Source organism: Gambusia affinis, linkage group LG20 (genome assembly GCF_019740435.1).
Source record: "Gambusia affinis linkage group LG20, SWU_Gaff_1.0, whole genome shotgun sequence".
Classification (NCBI taxonomy): domain Eukaryota; kingdom Metazoa; phylum Chordata; class Actinopteri; order Cyprinodontiformes; family Poeciliidae; genus Gambusia; species Gambusia affinis.
The window spans coordinates 1489485-1507515 of NC_057887.1; the positions used below are offsets into that span (position 1 = coordinate 1489485).

The 18031-nt window shown below is 39.4% G+C and overlaps 3 protein-coding genes across 4 annotated transcripts in view; 1 reads left to right on the forward strand and 2 right to left on the reverse strand.

Moving 5' to 3' along the window:
- Window positions 1–5525: 5525 nt before the first annotated feature.
- LOC122822996 (NHL repeat-containing protein 3-like) lies at window positions 5526–8853 on the reverse strand. Its single transcript, XM_044102172.1, has 3 exons — window positions 8372–8853; window positions 7465–7667; window positions 5526–7357 (listed from the first exon to the last, which is right to left on the reverse strand). Exons 1-3 carry the CDS (start codon window positions 8634–8636, stop codon window positions 6758–6760), a joined length of 1068 nt encoding a protein of 355 aa, XP_043958107.1. The 5' UTR covers window positions 8637–8853; the 3' UTR covers window positions 5526–6757.
- Window positions 8854–10642: 1789 nt separating this feature from the next.
- On the forward strand, window positions 10643–14758 carry nrbf2b (nuclear receptor binding factor 2b). Its single transcript, XM_044102080.1, has 4 exons — window positions 10643–10877; window positions 12407–12491; window positions 13018–13058; window positions 13488–14758. The coding sequence occupies exons 1-4, from the start codon at window positions 10785–10787 to the stop codon at window positions 14178–14180; spliced, it is 912 nt and encodes a 303-aa protein (XP_043958015.1). The 5' UTR covers window positions 10643–10784; the 3' UTR covers window positions 14181–14758.
- A 1870-nt stretch (window positions 14759–16628) lies between these two features.
- Window positions 16629–18031, reverse strand: part of reep3b (receptor accessory protein 3b) — a 29603-nt gene continuing 28200 nt past the window's right edge. Inside the window, exon 8 of one of the 2 annotated variants that reach the window (XM_044102986.1) lies at window positions 16629–17973. In XM_044102986.1, coding sequence (XP_043958921.1) covers window positions 17899–17973 — 75 coding nt within the window. In that variant the 3' untranslated portion in view covers window positions 16629–17898. Of the gene's footprint in view, window positions 17977–18031 lie in introns of both variants that reach the window. The other variant, XM_044102985.1, reaches the window with a different exon arrangement.

Consider the following 18031-nt stretch of genomic DNA (forward strand, 5'->3'; position numbering starts at 1 on the left):
TTTCTGCAGGAGCATCTATGAACATGCCATGTTCCTACATTGAACTGATATAGTTCATCTACAGTGTATATCCAGTATTCCCAGAAATGTTGCAGCTCTGACAGAAATCCATCCATCTCCAAAGTGACAGTCAGTGTTACTCCAGCCAGCCTCTTCCCAGCTTGCAGCTTCACACACTCTGGTACCTCCTGCTGCTCCTTCCACCCTGTCAGGAGAGCAAGCTGTCCACCTACTCCTGATTGTTGACACTTACTGGTAAATCATAAATTTTGGATGTCCATCTTTTCAAAAAATTTGAAGTGGTTGTGAAAAGTCTGAACTGTGAAGTTTTTGTGATAGAGACCATAAGCAAGAAAAGGTTTAAGCCTGGCAGTTTCTGATATGGGTGACATGGGCAACCGCCCAGGGCAGCATCTTGTGGTGGACCGCATGAGACATGAGATATTGCTTCTGACCCCTCATCCACCTCACTCCCCACCCTGGTCCTCAATCGTCCGTGCGGAACCCCCGCCCACTGACAGGAAGTGGTCCATCACCATGGGGACAGTCAGGGTTACTATTGTGATCCTTAGCAGACTTCTGTAAAAGTTTCCAAAATAAGGTCCACATTTGTTGGAGTTCAGGAATGACTTCTTTTCCGCATTGATTGTGTTGCCCAAAAAAACTATTCCTAATTACAAATGTAGGAAGGTTTCTTCTGTCTGCTGACTCACAGGATCAGCATTATCCATCTTCTGCTGTCTTTGTTTCTCTGACAGGACAAGACAGGAGCGACGACACAGCAGTGCTACCTCTGGCTGTTGGTTTTGTTGAGGTTTATACCAACGACAGGAAAGAACTGAATTCTAATTACACCTCTAAAAAAATTATGTGTAGAGATTCTAGACAATCAGTCCCACACATACACTCTGTGTTCTGTTTTCATTTTGATGTCTAATATCCTTTCATTTCATAAATGTGAAAATGTTGGTCATTCTTAAAATAACTACAAGTTCCTACATGATTTAGTGTTGGACAGTGATGTAGAAATTATTTTTCTTCAGAGCATGTCAATCTCTAATTCAGTTGTATTTGCAACCACTTTTGTTTTATGAGATAATATCACCAGTTATAATTAATAAAATATTTATGTCTGCATGAGAAATGCATTTTTTACGTCAGGACTACAAATATTAATGTAGTGGAGACTGGCATTATTGGGGGGAAAATGGAAACAACAATCAATCAATGGGAGTACATTGCACTGTTTACCTGTTGTAATTATTGGTTTTGAATAATTATTGGTTGTTGTAATTATTGGTTTTGAACAAAATTAGAGGAATTAGGCCAACAAGGTTCAAATTGAAACTCATGGACCTAATACCTAGTACCAAAAATATCCTGGGCTCTATAGTGAGGAATATTCAGGGAGCAGAGCCCTGCCAGCCAACAGTTCACAAAACATTTCATCATTGATAATCAGGGTGAGTTCTGTTCCCCCTCTACATACATACGCCCCTCACTGTTCTCTGGTTTGTGTTTCAGAGCTGAGAGGTCTCTACAGCCCTCTACAAATCATCAGTATATTCTTAGTAAGATATTCTCCTGTACCGCCACCTTCATTTGTGTTTACATAAGTCTTTCTCCCCTTTTCACCAATCTTTGTCTCCATATTTATCCGATATTAAATTTGACTCTTTAAACTATGAGTTATGGTTCTCTCGTGTTCTTTACAGGGGAACCAGCAACGCTCTGGGGAGAGGGTAGATGTTGGAGCCACAGCCACCATCGTGCTGCATTTGCCCCTGCTTATGAGCTCAAAAGGATTTATGAAGATCCATGTAAAAATGTGAGTTTTCATTCCTTCTTTTCATTTATTGATAAAATATTAGGGTAAACTGAAAATGTTGTTACATAACCTTTTGTATGAAGGGCCTCAGAACAACTCCAGACCTAGCGAGCAGAGAGCAGTGAGCTCCAGATTCCCGCAGAAGCATCACTTCCCACACAGATCCTCCTCTGGCAGGTATCTCTGTCTTTCTTGCTCACTTTGCAGCTGTCAAGGATGTCTGGGTCTCCGCTGTCATTCTTGTTGACTTCTCTATAATACAGAGGAATGTGAGTGTAGGAGTGCTCCTATTCTCCGCGCCAGGATGGTCACACCGACACACTTTCTGCATCCTTGTCGTCTTCACACTTTCCCTATCACGCACGTTCCTTCTTTTTTTCATTGCCCTCACTCTCCTGCAGTCTTTGTTCTCCTGCCGCCAGTTTGATGTCCTTTTCATCTATGGTTTCTGCCTTGCTGGCTGTTTTGCTGAGAGACTCCAGCTGGAAGTCCTGGTAGGAAAAAAGGCGGGATCCCGAGTGTGTGGGCAGGTCTTTAGACTTCTGCTGTAAGGGGAAAGCCTACAATAACTCCCACAGACTTTCCTCACACATACACACCCCCGCACACGCACACACACACACACAAGGAATTTTATTCCCGGCAAAAAGCTTTTCCTTATGAAAGTATTTGTTGTTAAATGCAACTTAGCAGACGGGTCAGTAATAGGGCTTTAAAATTTAGTTTTAACTGCAAACTAATTCCACTTCAACCAAATTTTAGGCCGACCCCAAAACAAGCTAAGAAACCTGATTAAAGGTCTTAGTGAAAAACAAATCACCATCTGAATCAACAAAAGGCTGTTTCTGCTCCTTGTGTTGTATCAGTGTCTTTATGTAAGATGCCTTTTAGTTTTTAACTGTTTTAAATGTCTTCTGAAAATGTTTTCAGTTCATTTTCTCCTCAACTGTTTACTTGATATGAATTTAAAACATATTTATAACTTAGACTTGAGTTATTTAAAAACGTGTTTCAACTTTGAAAATGAACAAATAAAACTAAATGCTTCTATTGCCTTCTACACAGTATTGCAGCCACACGCCTTTTAATTGCAACAAAAAGTTTCTGGGTTTCATTACTTTGGTTTCCATCCTCAGACCAAGAACATTCATGTTGTGTTAACTGACCTCTCTAAAAATCTCTTCGGAGTAATGTGAGCATGCATGGTTATTTGCGTGTGTGTGTGTGTGTGTGGGTGTGCATGCGTGTGTGTTGCCCTGTAATGAACTACCTACTGAGTATGTACCGTCTCTCATCCATTCACCACTGAGATAGGCCCCAATCCTGCAGTGATAAGAACGGTAGAGCAAATAGCTGAGTGCTACATTCATTTAAAAAAAAAAAAATTAAGTTTTCTTAAGGATACAAGTTACTAAGCTTGGTACTACATAATTCCCTTCAATTTCTTCCACATAAATGCACACTAATTAAAAGTAGAATTTTTCCTCAAATATTCAGTGTGTGTACTGCAATAAAATCGGAAAAATCTGAAATTGGTGGTGAACTCCCCTGTAAGTAACATAAATAAAATATATCTATAGTGTGGAAAATAAAGTTGTTATGAAAACAATAATTTTCAAAGGTTCCTTAGACGGAAATTAATTATGATAATATAAGTTTAGCCTTGGACTACAGGCCCTTCCTGTTCCACACCCTGTCAAGCTGAACTTATTTCTTTATTTAACGAGTGTCCTGGCATTAAAAACAGACATTCTGTAATTTCATTAACAAATGTTCTACTAATCAGCTATAAATTATGTTAGAACTGAACAATAGTATTATTGTGTAAACTGCAAGATCAAAGAATTATGAAGTGATTTACACTCCATCTGAAGATGGTGCATTCAGGTTTTTTAAACAGGCTTGTAAAACAGACAAAATAGTGTAAAAACGCATATTTAAAATATTTTAGAAAATAAAGGAAAACTTGCTTTGCTTTTAATTAATTAATCCTAACCCTTTGACTGAAGGTGGGCAGAATATTATTTAATTGTGTTTTACAGTGTAAGTCTGTTTCTGAATAATAGGAGAGGGTGTGAATAATTGTGTTTTTGGGTGGTGAACGGGTGAAGCTGACATGTAATATATATTCACTCAGATTTTAAAGGAATCAATCTTGAAAATTCCATTTAAATGTGATCTCAGTTCAGCTAAATATGAGTTTGGCTTTAATATAAAATATGTTTTCAACTATGTTTATTTTTTTTAATCACATATTAACAATAAAGTCACCTTTTGAATATTTTAAATAAAAAAGGTAGTATACTGTTCACATGAGGGGAGAAATGACTAATTTATGAGCTTAGCGCCATCTTGTGGAAGTAATGCAACACAAGTCGATTGTATGGAGAATTGCACAGGACTGTAACGTTCACTAATCCTACTATATCAATAAAATGTTCATGTATTTTATTAATTACATTCAACAGATAGATTCTTTACATACACAGTGGCGCCCTGACATGTTTGGTTTGTTTATTTCTGTTAACTTTGATTGTTTTGACTTGGAGCCAATTAAAACCCCGAAATTCGGTTTCTCTGAAAATAAGAATAGTATAAATCCATCGATCTTTATTTATATAGCACTTTGCAGCAATCCGAAAGATGAACAAAGTCAGAAAAATTAAAACAGAAATAATCAAACACCCAAAGAAGAAAACAACAAAAAATTCATTTAAAAAAAATGTAAAACATGTAACAAAATAAAGAGTGCCTACAAAATATGTACGAGTGTATGGGGCATGACAGCTCTACTATTAAAAGCCGTTTGAAGGGAAATGTTTTAAATTCATATTTAAAATGTCCAGGATCTACAAGAAAAAAAAAGACTGGTCACTCCACTGCTCACCTTGAATTTGGTACCACAGTGCCCTCTTGTGTAAATTAGATTGTGTTTAAGGTTAGAAAGTTACTGGTAAATGGTTAGTAAATGGTAAATGAAAAAAGTTAATACAAAGTCCTCGGATTAATAGAAGTTCAATTAATTCAAATCAATTAATGTGTGTGTGTGGGGGGGGGGTGTTGGTATATATGGTTTAGTCTGCCTTTTGACCTGAATACGCACTTACGTTACGCAGACCTATAGGACACTGCCAATGTCCTCATAAACCAAGGAGTGTAGTTTAAGTTTTGAGTATCTAAACAACACTTTTTCTCATAAATCTAAAGTTTTATAGGAACTATGCCAGTGTTTGCATGATTTGGACCATGTATTTGTACTTTTCAGTGAATAAACAGCGTGTTATCTCACTTTCTTTGAGACAGCAGGCTTTTAATTGAATAAAGATGCATTAGTGTCTCTACTTCCATGGAAATAAATTTGAAGATAATACAAATTGAGCTATATTTACATTTTCTATCTAAAGACATAGAAACCAGTGGTGGACAGAAATTGTTGCAAGATCACATGGTTTCTGCAGTTTTGATTCTTTGAATCTCCATTGTCAATGAACTGAAGCAACAATATAAAGTAGTTTGACTGAATTCTTTAGCAGCAATGAAAAAGGGAGGTTTCCAAACAAATCATGTAGATTTGAGTTCTCATACACTGCTTTCACATTCTGCCGTAATTTTGTTTATTACATAGTAATATATGTAATGATTTTGACATTGACATTAATTTATCCATGTCCTTAAAATGAAAACCCTCAACACTGAAGGAAATTGCAGGCTTTATGACAATGACAATAAGAAAAAAATCATCTTAACAAAACATCTAAATAAGACAGGTTTCAACCATTACAGTAATAGATCCCTTGTCTGTAGTAAAAAGATTCATTTTCTTGAAAATGTGGATACATTTAGCCTGATGTACATTGTTTTAACAGACAAGCAGTTTAAAATGAAAATTAAAGATGTTAATAAAATTGTATACTTTACCATGTTAGCGAACATTAACAGACTGAGATGTTTAAATAGCTAATGCCAGCTACAGATGTGTCGCTAGTGGTTAGCTTCCACCATCCTCACTTCTCTTCATTTTCAAGAAGTTAAGAGTGATATGACACTTTTCATCCAGTCAAGGAAACTACAATTCACAATAATTTCATATAAACTAATTTCTAAATACTAAAACCTAAAGAACAGAATAATTATACTTTTACAATGTATCAATTATTAATATCCCTGATTTTAAACACAAACAAAAGAATTTAAAAAAATTGATAAGCACAAAACATAATTAAAAAAAAGCATCATGTCTTTACACCCTAATGCTAACAGAACTGTACTTCAAATTAACCAGGGCCTGAATACCAAACCCATATTGTTCTTTTAGACAGTTGGTTTGGCCTTGAACCACAGAGAAATATCAACAACTCTTTTCACTTTCACCACTTACAAAGTTACTTACAGTATGATTACTTTTACATGTAAATTACAAGCATTCCATCAGAAAAAACACTGATAGAAAAAAAGTGCAAAACAATTCCCATTATAAAGTTGAAACATGGGTCATGTCACTGAGAACAAATGTGTCAGGTTAAGTCTTGTAAGGTACAAACTGAGTCAACATGAATACAAACAACTTCAAGTGTTAACAACAGGATGAAAAAAAAAAAAAAACCTCCTCGTCTTCATATGGATTTTGATGTATTCAAGCAGTGCAAACAGGCAGGGACATAACCGCACTAAACACCAGAAACAATGAAGGCCATTCAAACAATTGGTAAACTTTCAGTTCACAACTAGATTTCTTAGAGAAAGATTTACCAGACGATATATAGGACATCTAATATTAAGCATGAGAGGATTTTATTTATTTGACTTTTTTTTTTACTTTCTAAAACATAATTAGAAACCTTACTGACATCCTGGCACATTTTAAAACTGGAATCTCAGTTACATCTGAGCTCTTCCAATTCAATATTTCAGTTTTAACCAAGCATGCATTCAAAGCAAACTTCCACCCAGACTGAAGGGAGTGAACTTCTGAGCCTGCTGAGCTCCGATCTCTGCCACATACAAAGCTCCAGTCTTTAGATCCAGATCAACCAGGTGGGGCTTCACGTCTTCCGCCAGCTGGATGACGCTTGCCACTTTGCACTGACCAATTAACCCAACAGGTGGTGCATCCAGCAGTGTAATCTGATTGGTGTTTAGCTGTACAACAACAAAATATTTTTTGTCTGGAGTCAGGCGAACGGAGTAGGGTGCATCCTCTGTGAAGCAGCTGCCCCATGTGCCCAGCCAGTCCCCTGTAATGGAGTTAAACACCTGGATCCTTTTGTTGCCCCTGTCAGCCACCCACACTCTCTGGGCACTATCCACTGTCACGCTGTGAGGAATGTAGAACTGAGCTAGGCCTTGTCCTTTCTCTGCATGCATCCACAACACTTTCTGGTCTTTAGAGAGCTTGATGAGGCGGTTGTTCATGCCTCCATCACCGTCCACAATATACATTTCCCCAGATTCATGGACAAAAATCTCTGCTGGCTGGTCGAACTGCAGAGGGTCCAACCCAGAACCTGCTTTACCTGGAGTCCCAAGCACCTGACACATGCAGGAAAAGATTATAAAGCAATGTTGAGTGACAGAGAATGTTTTTGTGTTAAAATCCTGTTTCTGGCATTAAAGAAAAATCTAAAAGGAGCATTTACCTGCAAAAGCTTTCCTGATGGGGAGTACTGTTTGATGGAATGGCCATACGGACCGTCCCCCACATCAGTGATCCAAATGGTGGGATCTTTCGAGGATGCGTCTGCTAAAAACATCCCATGAGGCATCTCCAGAGTGGTTGTGTTCCACGACATGAGAAACTCTCCTTCTGTGGTGAAGACCAGCACCCTGGGGACATTAGCTCCTGGAGAAAAGCAAAAGTCAACATTGACTCAGATAACTAGAAACACATCTAAAAATTAAAAAAAGAAGTCTACAAATTGTGCAGCTAGAAACCAATAAAGATCATTTCAAAAAAGAGGCTATTGCTGTTTTTGGTGCATCACACAGAATCATCAAAGTTACTTCAGTCAAAGAGGACAACAAATTCTAATTTCTTTCAACATCTCAGTCTGTGAATGTTCCTTGTTGTTCCCGGTTTGAAAGAACCTGGATGTTTTGCTGATCTGACTTCTCAGGGTTGTGAGGCATCTGTTTTCTGGCTCTTGTTGAAGCACATTTCTGAAAACTAACAATCTGCGCTGCAGGCTGTCTGCTGAGTTTGAAAGCCTGTGGAAGGATTTAGGTAGAATTGGTGAGACCATCTCAATATGATAAATAAACAGTGAGGTTTTCAACCCCTGCAAATATGTTTTCTTTTCACTCTTACTGCCATCACTGGTAAATAAACAAGTAGCTGGAACAGAGCAAAGTTCTGCAAAAGACAGCTGCATTTTCCCCGTTTAGCTAACTTTTGCTTACTCAGCTGATTAATCTGATCTCCATCCATGTTTACATTGATTTGTTACATTGTTTACATTGTTTAGATCACCTTTGTGACATTTGCTGCTGATAATTGTTTTGTTTGCGCACCCAAACACACAGTGTCACATTAACCAAGGTGTGTACCTCTCTGTGCTACGTACACCACCGCCGCATACTGGTTGACAGCCACACAGAACACCTCTCCGGTGAAGATCTCCGGGTTATTGGGCCAGCCCAGGTCCAGTTTGTACAACGGTCTCCCCATTAACTGGTAGTCATGTCTCAGGCTGGAGCTGCTACGGCGCAGCCCGCCGCCGCTGCTACCGCTGTATAGCAGCGTCATGAACAGGATTAATGACACCATACCTGAAGCTATCAGGCACCAGTGGGTTCTCTTCTTTATTAACATTTGCTGGCTCGTTGTGTCCGGAACTATAAACTATTTCAAATCGACGAGGACACAGAGCGGAAGCACAAATTAAAACTCCACTAACGATTAATAAAATGCGCGATAAAGTCCCGTATGGATCTCAATCAGCAGGTGATAAACAGTAGTCACTTCCTGGACTCATTTGGTGCGTTCTCGTCATGCTCGTAAATTGGATTGCCAAGTTACCAGATGGAAAAGGAATTAGAATGCGCCATGTAGTTGAAGCCGACCTTTAAAGTCGACACAAGAATTTACGAATTCAGTATGGCCGCTCCCATATAATGTCGAGAAAGTTGTTGGTTGGTTTATAGGACGTTAATGGCATTGTATTGCTTTCAGGAGTTAGCGAGTTCGCAGCGCTCACCTAAGACTTCCGAGAAAAATTGAATGCATCACCAGGCGAACACACGTGTAGTTCCGGTTTGAACATGACAACACGAAATCACATGACAAAACTAAAACGCTGTCCAAAATGCGATTAATATTTTAGGATAAAGTTTTAATATGTATTAATAGCAGTAGTCAACATTTAATGTTAATATTATTTTATATTATTTAATATTATAAAATATATTTGAAAAATTTCTTCTGCTTTTTTGTAGATGTTGACAGCTGTGTGCACCCTTTCCAAAAAATAAGTACGTCATTAAGTATACTCATCTAGAGCAAGGTATATTTCCCCAAGTGTACTAGCAGTATGTTAGTAAGTGTACTTTCTAGGGAATATTTGACCCACTTTAATTTTATGAAAGCATACTTTGAACTGTACTGTAAGTTTACTTGCACTAAAACTGCAACTTTTTCAAAGTACTTTATGCAAGTATACTGAAAGTATTCTAAGTATATGTTTCGTTTTCTAGAAATAGATTTCTACTGCCCTTTTTAACATTGTTAGGGTAAGTGTAATGGGCATGGATGTTGGTTATACGACCTTTAATACAATGTGGGACATGCCAGGAAAGGAGCTGTCAACCTGCAAAGAACTTCCATTGCACTTGTGTCAGCACATTCATTTTTCTATCAAGGTCTGTTCTTGACTGTTTTAGTTTGCAAATGCAAAGCATTGGTATTTATGTGTTGCATCACACTGATTCATCAACCACAGCAGTTTTTAATGGTGGTTTCTGTGATTGACATTTTGAACTCATCTAAGAACTTTCTTATTTTGTCTGGTGTTGGAGTGTGTGGGAAATCAAAGGTGTTTGGCATGTAGTCAGGGTCATTTACATATATGTACATATTGAAAGAAATTTCGTTGCAAGGCACCAATAATAATAAAATGAATAAGTAATAATAAAAGAATCAATATGAACATAAACAATAAAAGATTAAATTAATGGCGGTTTACTAGTCCTATGGCATGAGGGATGAAGCTGTTGTGGAATCTGGTTGTTCTGCATTTGAAGCTGCTGAATCTTTTCTCAGAGGGCAGCAGGGAGAACAAATCATGCTGAGGGTGCAAGGAGTCTTTTTGTATTTGTCCGAGCCTTGGACAGGCAGCGTCTGCCAGCGGTGTCAATGGAGGAAGCTCAGTCCCAATGATTCTCACTACTCTCTATACTTTGCCAGTCAGAGGTGTTACACGCTCCAAACAATAGAGATTTTGCTGGCCTCTCTATTGTCCCTCTGTAGAAAGGAGTGGGGCTTAGAAAAACAGAGAAGCATAATAAAGTAACTCCAGTAAAATGACGTGCATGTGAATATATCACTAAACATTGGCAGGTGCTGCATGTAACTGAGATATCAGCAAGTGTGCACTACAAATCCGTTCATAAGGATCTTCAGGATAAACTCTTTTTCTTGTCCAAGAATAATGTCGTTTGTGGTCAAGAGTTAAAATTCTGTAGAACCACAGAACAGCCAACAGGTGTTCTAACTATCGTTCCTCTTCTAGAACGTACTGATACCAGCGAGTTGTTTTGCCATACCAAAAATGGCGGCTTGCGTTTGCGCACCCCGAGATTTTGCCTATTGCGCGTGCGCCTCTTGCCACGTCTAAATTGACTGCTTGTCACGTCACGACGGTTTGCTCTACCTCTGAGTGCTACGAGGGCAACTGAGCTTCCTCCAATGTAATTATCTTCTTTGTGTTTATTATACATTTGATATATTTGTATTGCTGTGCGAATGACACTCCCAGAAACTCAGAGGCACAGTACATGTAGAGTAAACCATCGACGAAGCGACACCATGGAGGTCGTGGACAGTCCGCTAAACCTGGTAAGTTCCCATCTTGATGTTGCAATAACAAGCTAATGTAACATTCACCGTGTTAGCATGGTGACATGTTAACATGTTAACTGACCGACACGGTGTCTGTCGTATAGGTTTTAAATACCTTACAAGGACTTACTGTATAGTACTTACTGTACTATCATGTTTGTTTCGGTTGTGGGTCAAGTGTACTGCTTGTATAGGCATATTTGCTATTATAGTAGCAATATTCGTCGCACACGTTTAATGTTTTTGTGTCATTAAACGACTTCAATCTTTTTCCTATCAGGCAACCAAAACCAATTATGTGAGCTGCTAAATACAGTCACAGCGGTTTGGATTTCTGATATGCTAATGCTTATGAGGAGTAAAGGGAACTTACAAATTTTTCTTTTTTTTCTATGGATAACAACGAGGGACAAAAATACTCAATGAGAAAGTCTTCGAGTACGGCTTTTTCATTTAGCTTTATTTTCACAAATGTTAGTTGTGACTTGTCGATGAAACATTATGTAATAATTTAACCTTGTTGACCTCTTGTATATGTTAGGTCAGAGGGTTCCCAGTCCTCCAGAGCTACCACCCAAATCCAACACACCGAATCAAGTGAATGACTTGTACATCTGCAGAGCCATATGATTCAGCTGTGTTAAAGGAGAGTAGCTAGGACCGTAGCTCTGTAAAAAAAAAAAAAAAAAAAAAAAAAAAAAAATCTATATGTCAGAAGGACTTACCCAGTCTGTGCTGTGTGAGGAAGGATTTCCTCAGAATTCAACTCTCAAGTTGCCAGCTGCATTGTGCCGTTAATTATCATCATAGTAACATTTTAGTGACATTTAAAAAGCAATATTACAGCTGCTTTATCTGATGTACTGTACATTTTCACTTCCAGCCTGGTATGATAAGTCATGCTGATGACTTATCATACCAGTAAAACCAGTCATAATTTCACTATTTACATGCATGCTCCCAATTTTTAATTATGGATGTGCCAAGTGTTGGCGAGAACTCTGAGCTTCTGTGTGTGTTAGATTTAACTCTGTCTAATTATGTGTCAAGTGTTAATACAGTGTAGAGAGCTTGAAGACTGTGTGTATTTTAAGCTGTTTAATCCACACATCACTGTTTGAACTCCTCACTGATTTATGTGAGCACATTGCTGTGGGATGTATTCTGCTTCGTATATCTGTTTTCACTGGGAGGGGTCTCATGAAAAGGGACTCATGGCTGGGGATGATTATGAAATGTTTTTTTTTTATTGTTTCAAGGTAGGGCTGAACCAATAAATCATCCCCAATTTCCTTAATTTTGGGAGAACGGTGATCGCTTACATGTAAAGCCAATCTCATCAAATGATCTTATCTTCCTTAGATAAGAGGTAACGTCAGGTTCATGGTGCCTAAAATCTGAGCTGGAAAGTTGGACATCTCTTATTAATTAATGCATATATTGCAGTTGAACAAAATGCGACTCTAAACAAATTATTTTATTCTGCATCCTCTTCCCTGTTTCTGCCATCATCTAACTGTGCTCAGGCACATCAGCAGTGCAGAAAGGCAGAACGTTTGGTCTCTGCTGGAAAGTATGAAGAGGCCATTTCCTGCCATGGAAAAGCTGCAGGTACGGTTTTCTGGATGTGTTACTCTTAGGAACTGTAGGAATAGAAATATTTATGTGGACTGCACTGACAAATATTTGTGTGGCTATGTGGTCTTCCTAGTAATTTATTCTGTAATTACACTCATGTCAGGCAGTAGTTCCATATGTCACAGAGGCAGGCTCACATTGAATAACGATGAAAACAGGTCACATCCTTATTCTCTCATTCTATTTCTGTGACGCTTCAGTAATTTACTAATAAGCAAAATCTCTTTTTCAAATGATTGACTTTATTGATGTTAATTTAAATTATTGGGTTGTATGTAATTTCTGCTCTCTTATGAATGAGCTCCACTCAGCATGCTATTGAACTTCTCTTAATGATCTTCACACAGCTCATCATTCTGATTCTTTCTGTATAGCTTCTTCATCGCTCACTTTGTTGCATCCCCATAGATCTGCTACTGCCTCTAGTGGTATGGGGTGGCTAACATAAAGACTTGACTGAGGATACTACATGTCATTTCCATGTCTCTCTGTCTCTTAGATCTTCTCACAGAAGCAATGAAGTTAACAGAGTGTGAGCAGGTGAGAATCTGTTATTCCTCTCAGTAGTTGTACTAAGTTCTCATCCAGCACTGATTCTTGTTCCTGTAATAGCTACTTTTTTCTCCTCCATTAGCTCATTGTGCAGCGATTACATGAGTTTGAGTGACAGCACTAAGTCCCGCCTCCTGGCTCTGGTGCATTTCTTCAGACAGCAATAGTAGCTCAGTTAGGAGGTGGAGGAGATCCATGTTTTTACTAATAATTTGTCTTATATTATACCGTCACAACAGGGTTTGAATAAATATGAAAAGAATATATTTTTATAAAAGTTACATACTGCATTGAACTTGTGATTAGAAATAAAGATGTACCATAGCTGTGTATTTTCTTTTTCAGCTGAGTGTTAGAAGTCATTGCTAGCATAGGGTAGCTAGCTTCATGGCTGATATTGGTGTTCTGCTTCTGTAGGCCCATCTGTCCATGGAGCTGCAGAGAGATAGCCATATCAAACAGCAGCGGCTGATTCAAGAACGCTGGAAGAGAGAAACTCGACGTGAGGCAACCAGGGCGCGACCCGGAGCCGGGCCAGGCCCCCTAACCCAAACCCAGCCGTCAGGCCAGCCCCCGGCTGCTAGCGCTGCCAGGCTCTCTGCTGAAGCAGGCGGAGGAGTCGGTGAGCGAGAGTACGACACCCTGCTTTACCAGTTCCAGACTCGGCAGGCTGAAGCCTGCCAGCGTTTCACTTCACCGTGCCCTGGCTCCAAAACCACCAAGGATGATAAAACCCGCCTGGAGGAGCAGCAGACCACCATCGACGACCTGCGGCGCCTGGTCGACCATCTGATGAACGATAACCAGCGGCTGTCGGCCGAGAACAAGCGGCTACGTTTGGAAAACGCCCGGCTGCAGTCTGAGGCCGCAGACTTTGGGGAGCGTTCTGAGCTCTGGGTGCTCCCTCATGCAGCGGGTGCCATGGGAACAGGAAGCGGGCAGGAAGGGAAGAACAGTGGGAAAAGCAAGGAGATCGCTATCCCTCAGCTGCCACCATTGGAGATGCCGGCTCAGGAAGATCTGTGTCTGGATGACCTACCGCCCCTGGAGCTGCCTGAAGACATTAAGAACGAACTGCAGGAGATTCTGGACATCGACAAACTGGGATGAAACAATACTGAGCCACACATACACACCACCATCTTCATCATCAAACTACTAGCCCTCATGTCAGATTTGGGTCACTGACAGCTGGGTTCATCTGGGTTAAACCTAAAGTACAGACATGTCTGCTGTCTGCACTGTCAGGACAGGAGTGTCTCCTGGAGACTCACCACAATGATACCTTACCCAGGCTCTGTTATTCACTCCTGTTCAGAGATAACACCATGCCTTGGCCTTTGTGACACTAAGAACAAAGTGTTTCATAGCAGGACATCAGGTGAGGAACAGAAAGCTGCATGTAGAAATGATCTGCAGCAAGAGTTCAGGTCATCTGGCTGTTACCATGGAGAATGCAGTCAACAACATTATATTACCTTTATGTTCCCCTCCATCCTTCTGCATGGTTGTGAATGAATGAGCCCTGCCCCTCCCACAACATATTTGATTACTATCCATATTTCTGCACACAAATAAAGATGCAGTGAGAATCAGCTGCAGGTGAGCACATTACTGCTGCTGTCTGAGAATCATGGCTGCAGATTTCTACCACTGTAGCAGACAGAAATTAAAAGGTTTTAATTTTATGTGTGTGGTGTGATTTTTATCTCTTAAGCATTACAACATAATCTCTGATCTGCTTATGCCATGACAGAGTGTGTTATCAGATGCCGGCCTTTAAAATTATTGCAGTGTTCATGTAACATGGTGCCATCACTCAGATGTTTCCACATTCACTCTCGGGGTCTAATAGTTGAAACAATGTCTTTGCATTTTGGTTCTAAACTTAGTTCTTATCTCCTGTTAAATTTCCTAACATGATGTGGCTTTGCATTGTTCAGCCACCAAAACCTAAAGCTATAAACAGCATGTGGCACATTGTTCATACCTACAGATGGGTAAATACAGATGGAAGGGAAAAATGGAGGACTTTGCTCCACTGACTTAAGTGAAAGTTTCATGTACACTGAGGAACATCAGAGACATCTCCCCTGTCCAGACACGTCAGCTGAAGTCTGTGGCCATGGTGACCATTACATGGAACAGAAAGGGGGAAGTTTGCACCCCAGAACTCACCAGCCCAGATGGGTAGTGCAGAGGCAGCATCATGTTGTTTTATTGCAGGAGGGACCGGTTCACTTTAGAAATCTATTTTATGTGGAAATATTGATGCAACATCTCAAGAATTAGCCAGGAAGTTGAACCTTGAACCCAAATGGGCCTTCCAGTGTCTCTGAACCACTAAATTAGTTCCAAAGTAGCTTATGGACAAAAAAATTTATTCAAAAATATTTTCTAATTCTAGAGGTAAAATTAAATTGAACTAATATCACAGTTTTCTTCACTTATTGATGCTGATGGCTGTCAGCAGGAAGGATGTCCTCTAGCAGTTTGTATTACAGCAACTCTGGAGACACTGACAGGCTCATGATGAGGATGCTTGAGGTTGTCTATAATTATCTCTTTTTTTATTTTTCTAAAGAATCCTTCATGAACCATCATTTCCAGAGGTTCCAGTCATTCCCAGATCAAAACCATATCAGTCTTCTTTATCAGGTTGTGACTCCAGTTAACTCAGAAGGGTTTTTACAAACCTATCAGTTTGTAGAAAAGGTTTGACCCATGTCATAGAGTTTAAAAGATAGTTATTCCTGATATATAAACCTCTGAACCTCTGTAACTCTCTACTTACAAGAGAGTTACATAAAAAAAATAACAACTTAAAAAAATTAAAGCTTTTTGTCATTAAGTAAATACAAATTCTAACCGGCCTGAAACGAGAAGTTTGGTTTGATTCAATGAAAAAACGTCTGACCTCTGGTTCATTATGAACCACAGGTCACATCTGTAAACTCAATGCCACCTGAATGAGTGACGGTAGTTTAGATCAAATGTTTGTGTAGCTTGCTTCAGTAGATGCACTAACCAAAAAATACCAGCAGGGGGAGCTCAGGTGTTTTTTGGACATTATTTCAGCAAAACGGAAAGTTCTGGAGATGTTCAGACACGCAATCGACTCTACTCTGTTTATGTGTAATGACAATGCAGTTGAAAGTAGATATTTATATAACCAACGTTATGTTTTCAACATCTGACAAATAATCAAACCAAACTTTTCCTGTTTTACATCCACTTGCACTACGAACATTTCTAATTGCTAATTACCAGAATCAGAAGTTTTAAGAAATTTTGAAACTCAAGTTTCCTTCTGAACATTTCCTCAGTGTTTGGTAGAACTACCTAATACACTGTCTTGCATGGCTCAACATCTGGGGTTTTACTTCCACAAACATTGGTTTGGTCCGTTTCAGTAGTTTGGATGTTTGGTCTACTTACATTTTCTCATGACGCCATACAAGGAAGCTGTGGTTTAGAAGTCCTGAATGGATGTTTTTATTGCAGTAATTTTGGGTGACGGGTAAAACAAAGAAACAACAATGTCTTTAGAGCATAAAAGACAATAAAAGCTGCATTATTTATTTATTTTTTTTGCCTTTATATTGACAGGCAGATTTTATTTTAGTGTATTTACTTTTCAGCAAACTTATCAAAACATTTTAAAAACTGTGTCCACACAGTGCTGGTGAGCACATCGGCCTTTGGTTTAGTCAAGTATGAGCATTAAATGGACAGCAACATGTGATGATGTCCACATCATCACTTGTTGCTGCACATTTGCAGGTTGTTCATTAGGATGTTTAAAAAAAACACTGGACCAGAGAAATGCTGAGCTCCACAGGAAGCAGCAGTGCTGCAGCTAACATGGTTTGGTCCGTCTCCACACAGAAAACTAGATCAGACAAAATGAGATGAAAAACATCAGCACATATAAAATAATGGGAGGATATGCATGTGCAAATTATGCTGTTACAATAAAAAGCATATAAGTCACAAAAAAAGTCATAAAAAAGCAAACCATTAACACTCAGAATAATTAAAGCTTGAAATTTACAACCATGATCTTCTCCGGGTAGATCAGTGAAAGTCAGAAAAACTAGAGAATTCCCCTTTTTGACAGAATGAAAGTGTTGGGAACCCTCCAACACAGCTGGCTTCCTGTCCGTCAGGGGCCAGCAGGTTCCCACTTCCTGTTCTGAGCCCATGACTCAGCTGCTGCCACGACTGACGGAGGAAAAGCAGCTGAAAGCAGCAGCAGAGTCAGACATGCTCCTCATGTCTACACCGAAACTAAAAGCATCGCTCTGCTTCAGCAAATGGTTCGAAAACAGCATTTTAAATGATCCAACAGAGAAACAGAAAATGGTCCACATGAGATCAAACCTAACAAGTCACGCACAAGGAGGTCCATCAACCAGAAGAAGGTTTCAGTTGATGAAAATAATATTTTATTCTGATTATGGAGTCAGATATTTTGGAAAGCAGAAGCATAAAATTAATACTAAAGCTATTAGCAACATTTGAAATCCCCAAGCCACAGTGGTACCACGATATTCATATGAAATGAAAGAGCAGATGATGAGGAATGTGTCTAAAAAATAGAAGACAAAATATTTCCCACTCCTATAAAAACCCATCAGTCCCAGTGAGAGACGACAGACAGACCATAATACCCCTGGACAACATTCTCAGGGGGAACACTCTGAGCTGCAGGTAATAAATATGTCAGCAGATTGGTCATCACGGAGAGTCCAGCAGAGTGAAACGTCAGAGTGGGAAAACAAGATGACAGCATCATCCACCAATTAGCAGGCAGCTCTGCAGGGTCTCATGACGCGCCGTAGTTAACGGAGCTCAGCGCCGGCCTCTTCTTGCCTTTGATCTTCAGTGATCCATAACGAAGCTGCTGGAGACAGAAGACACAATGAGTGCAGCAGGATCAGCTCCCTGGAGGGTGTTAC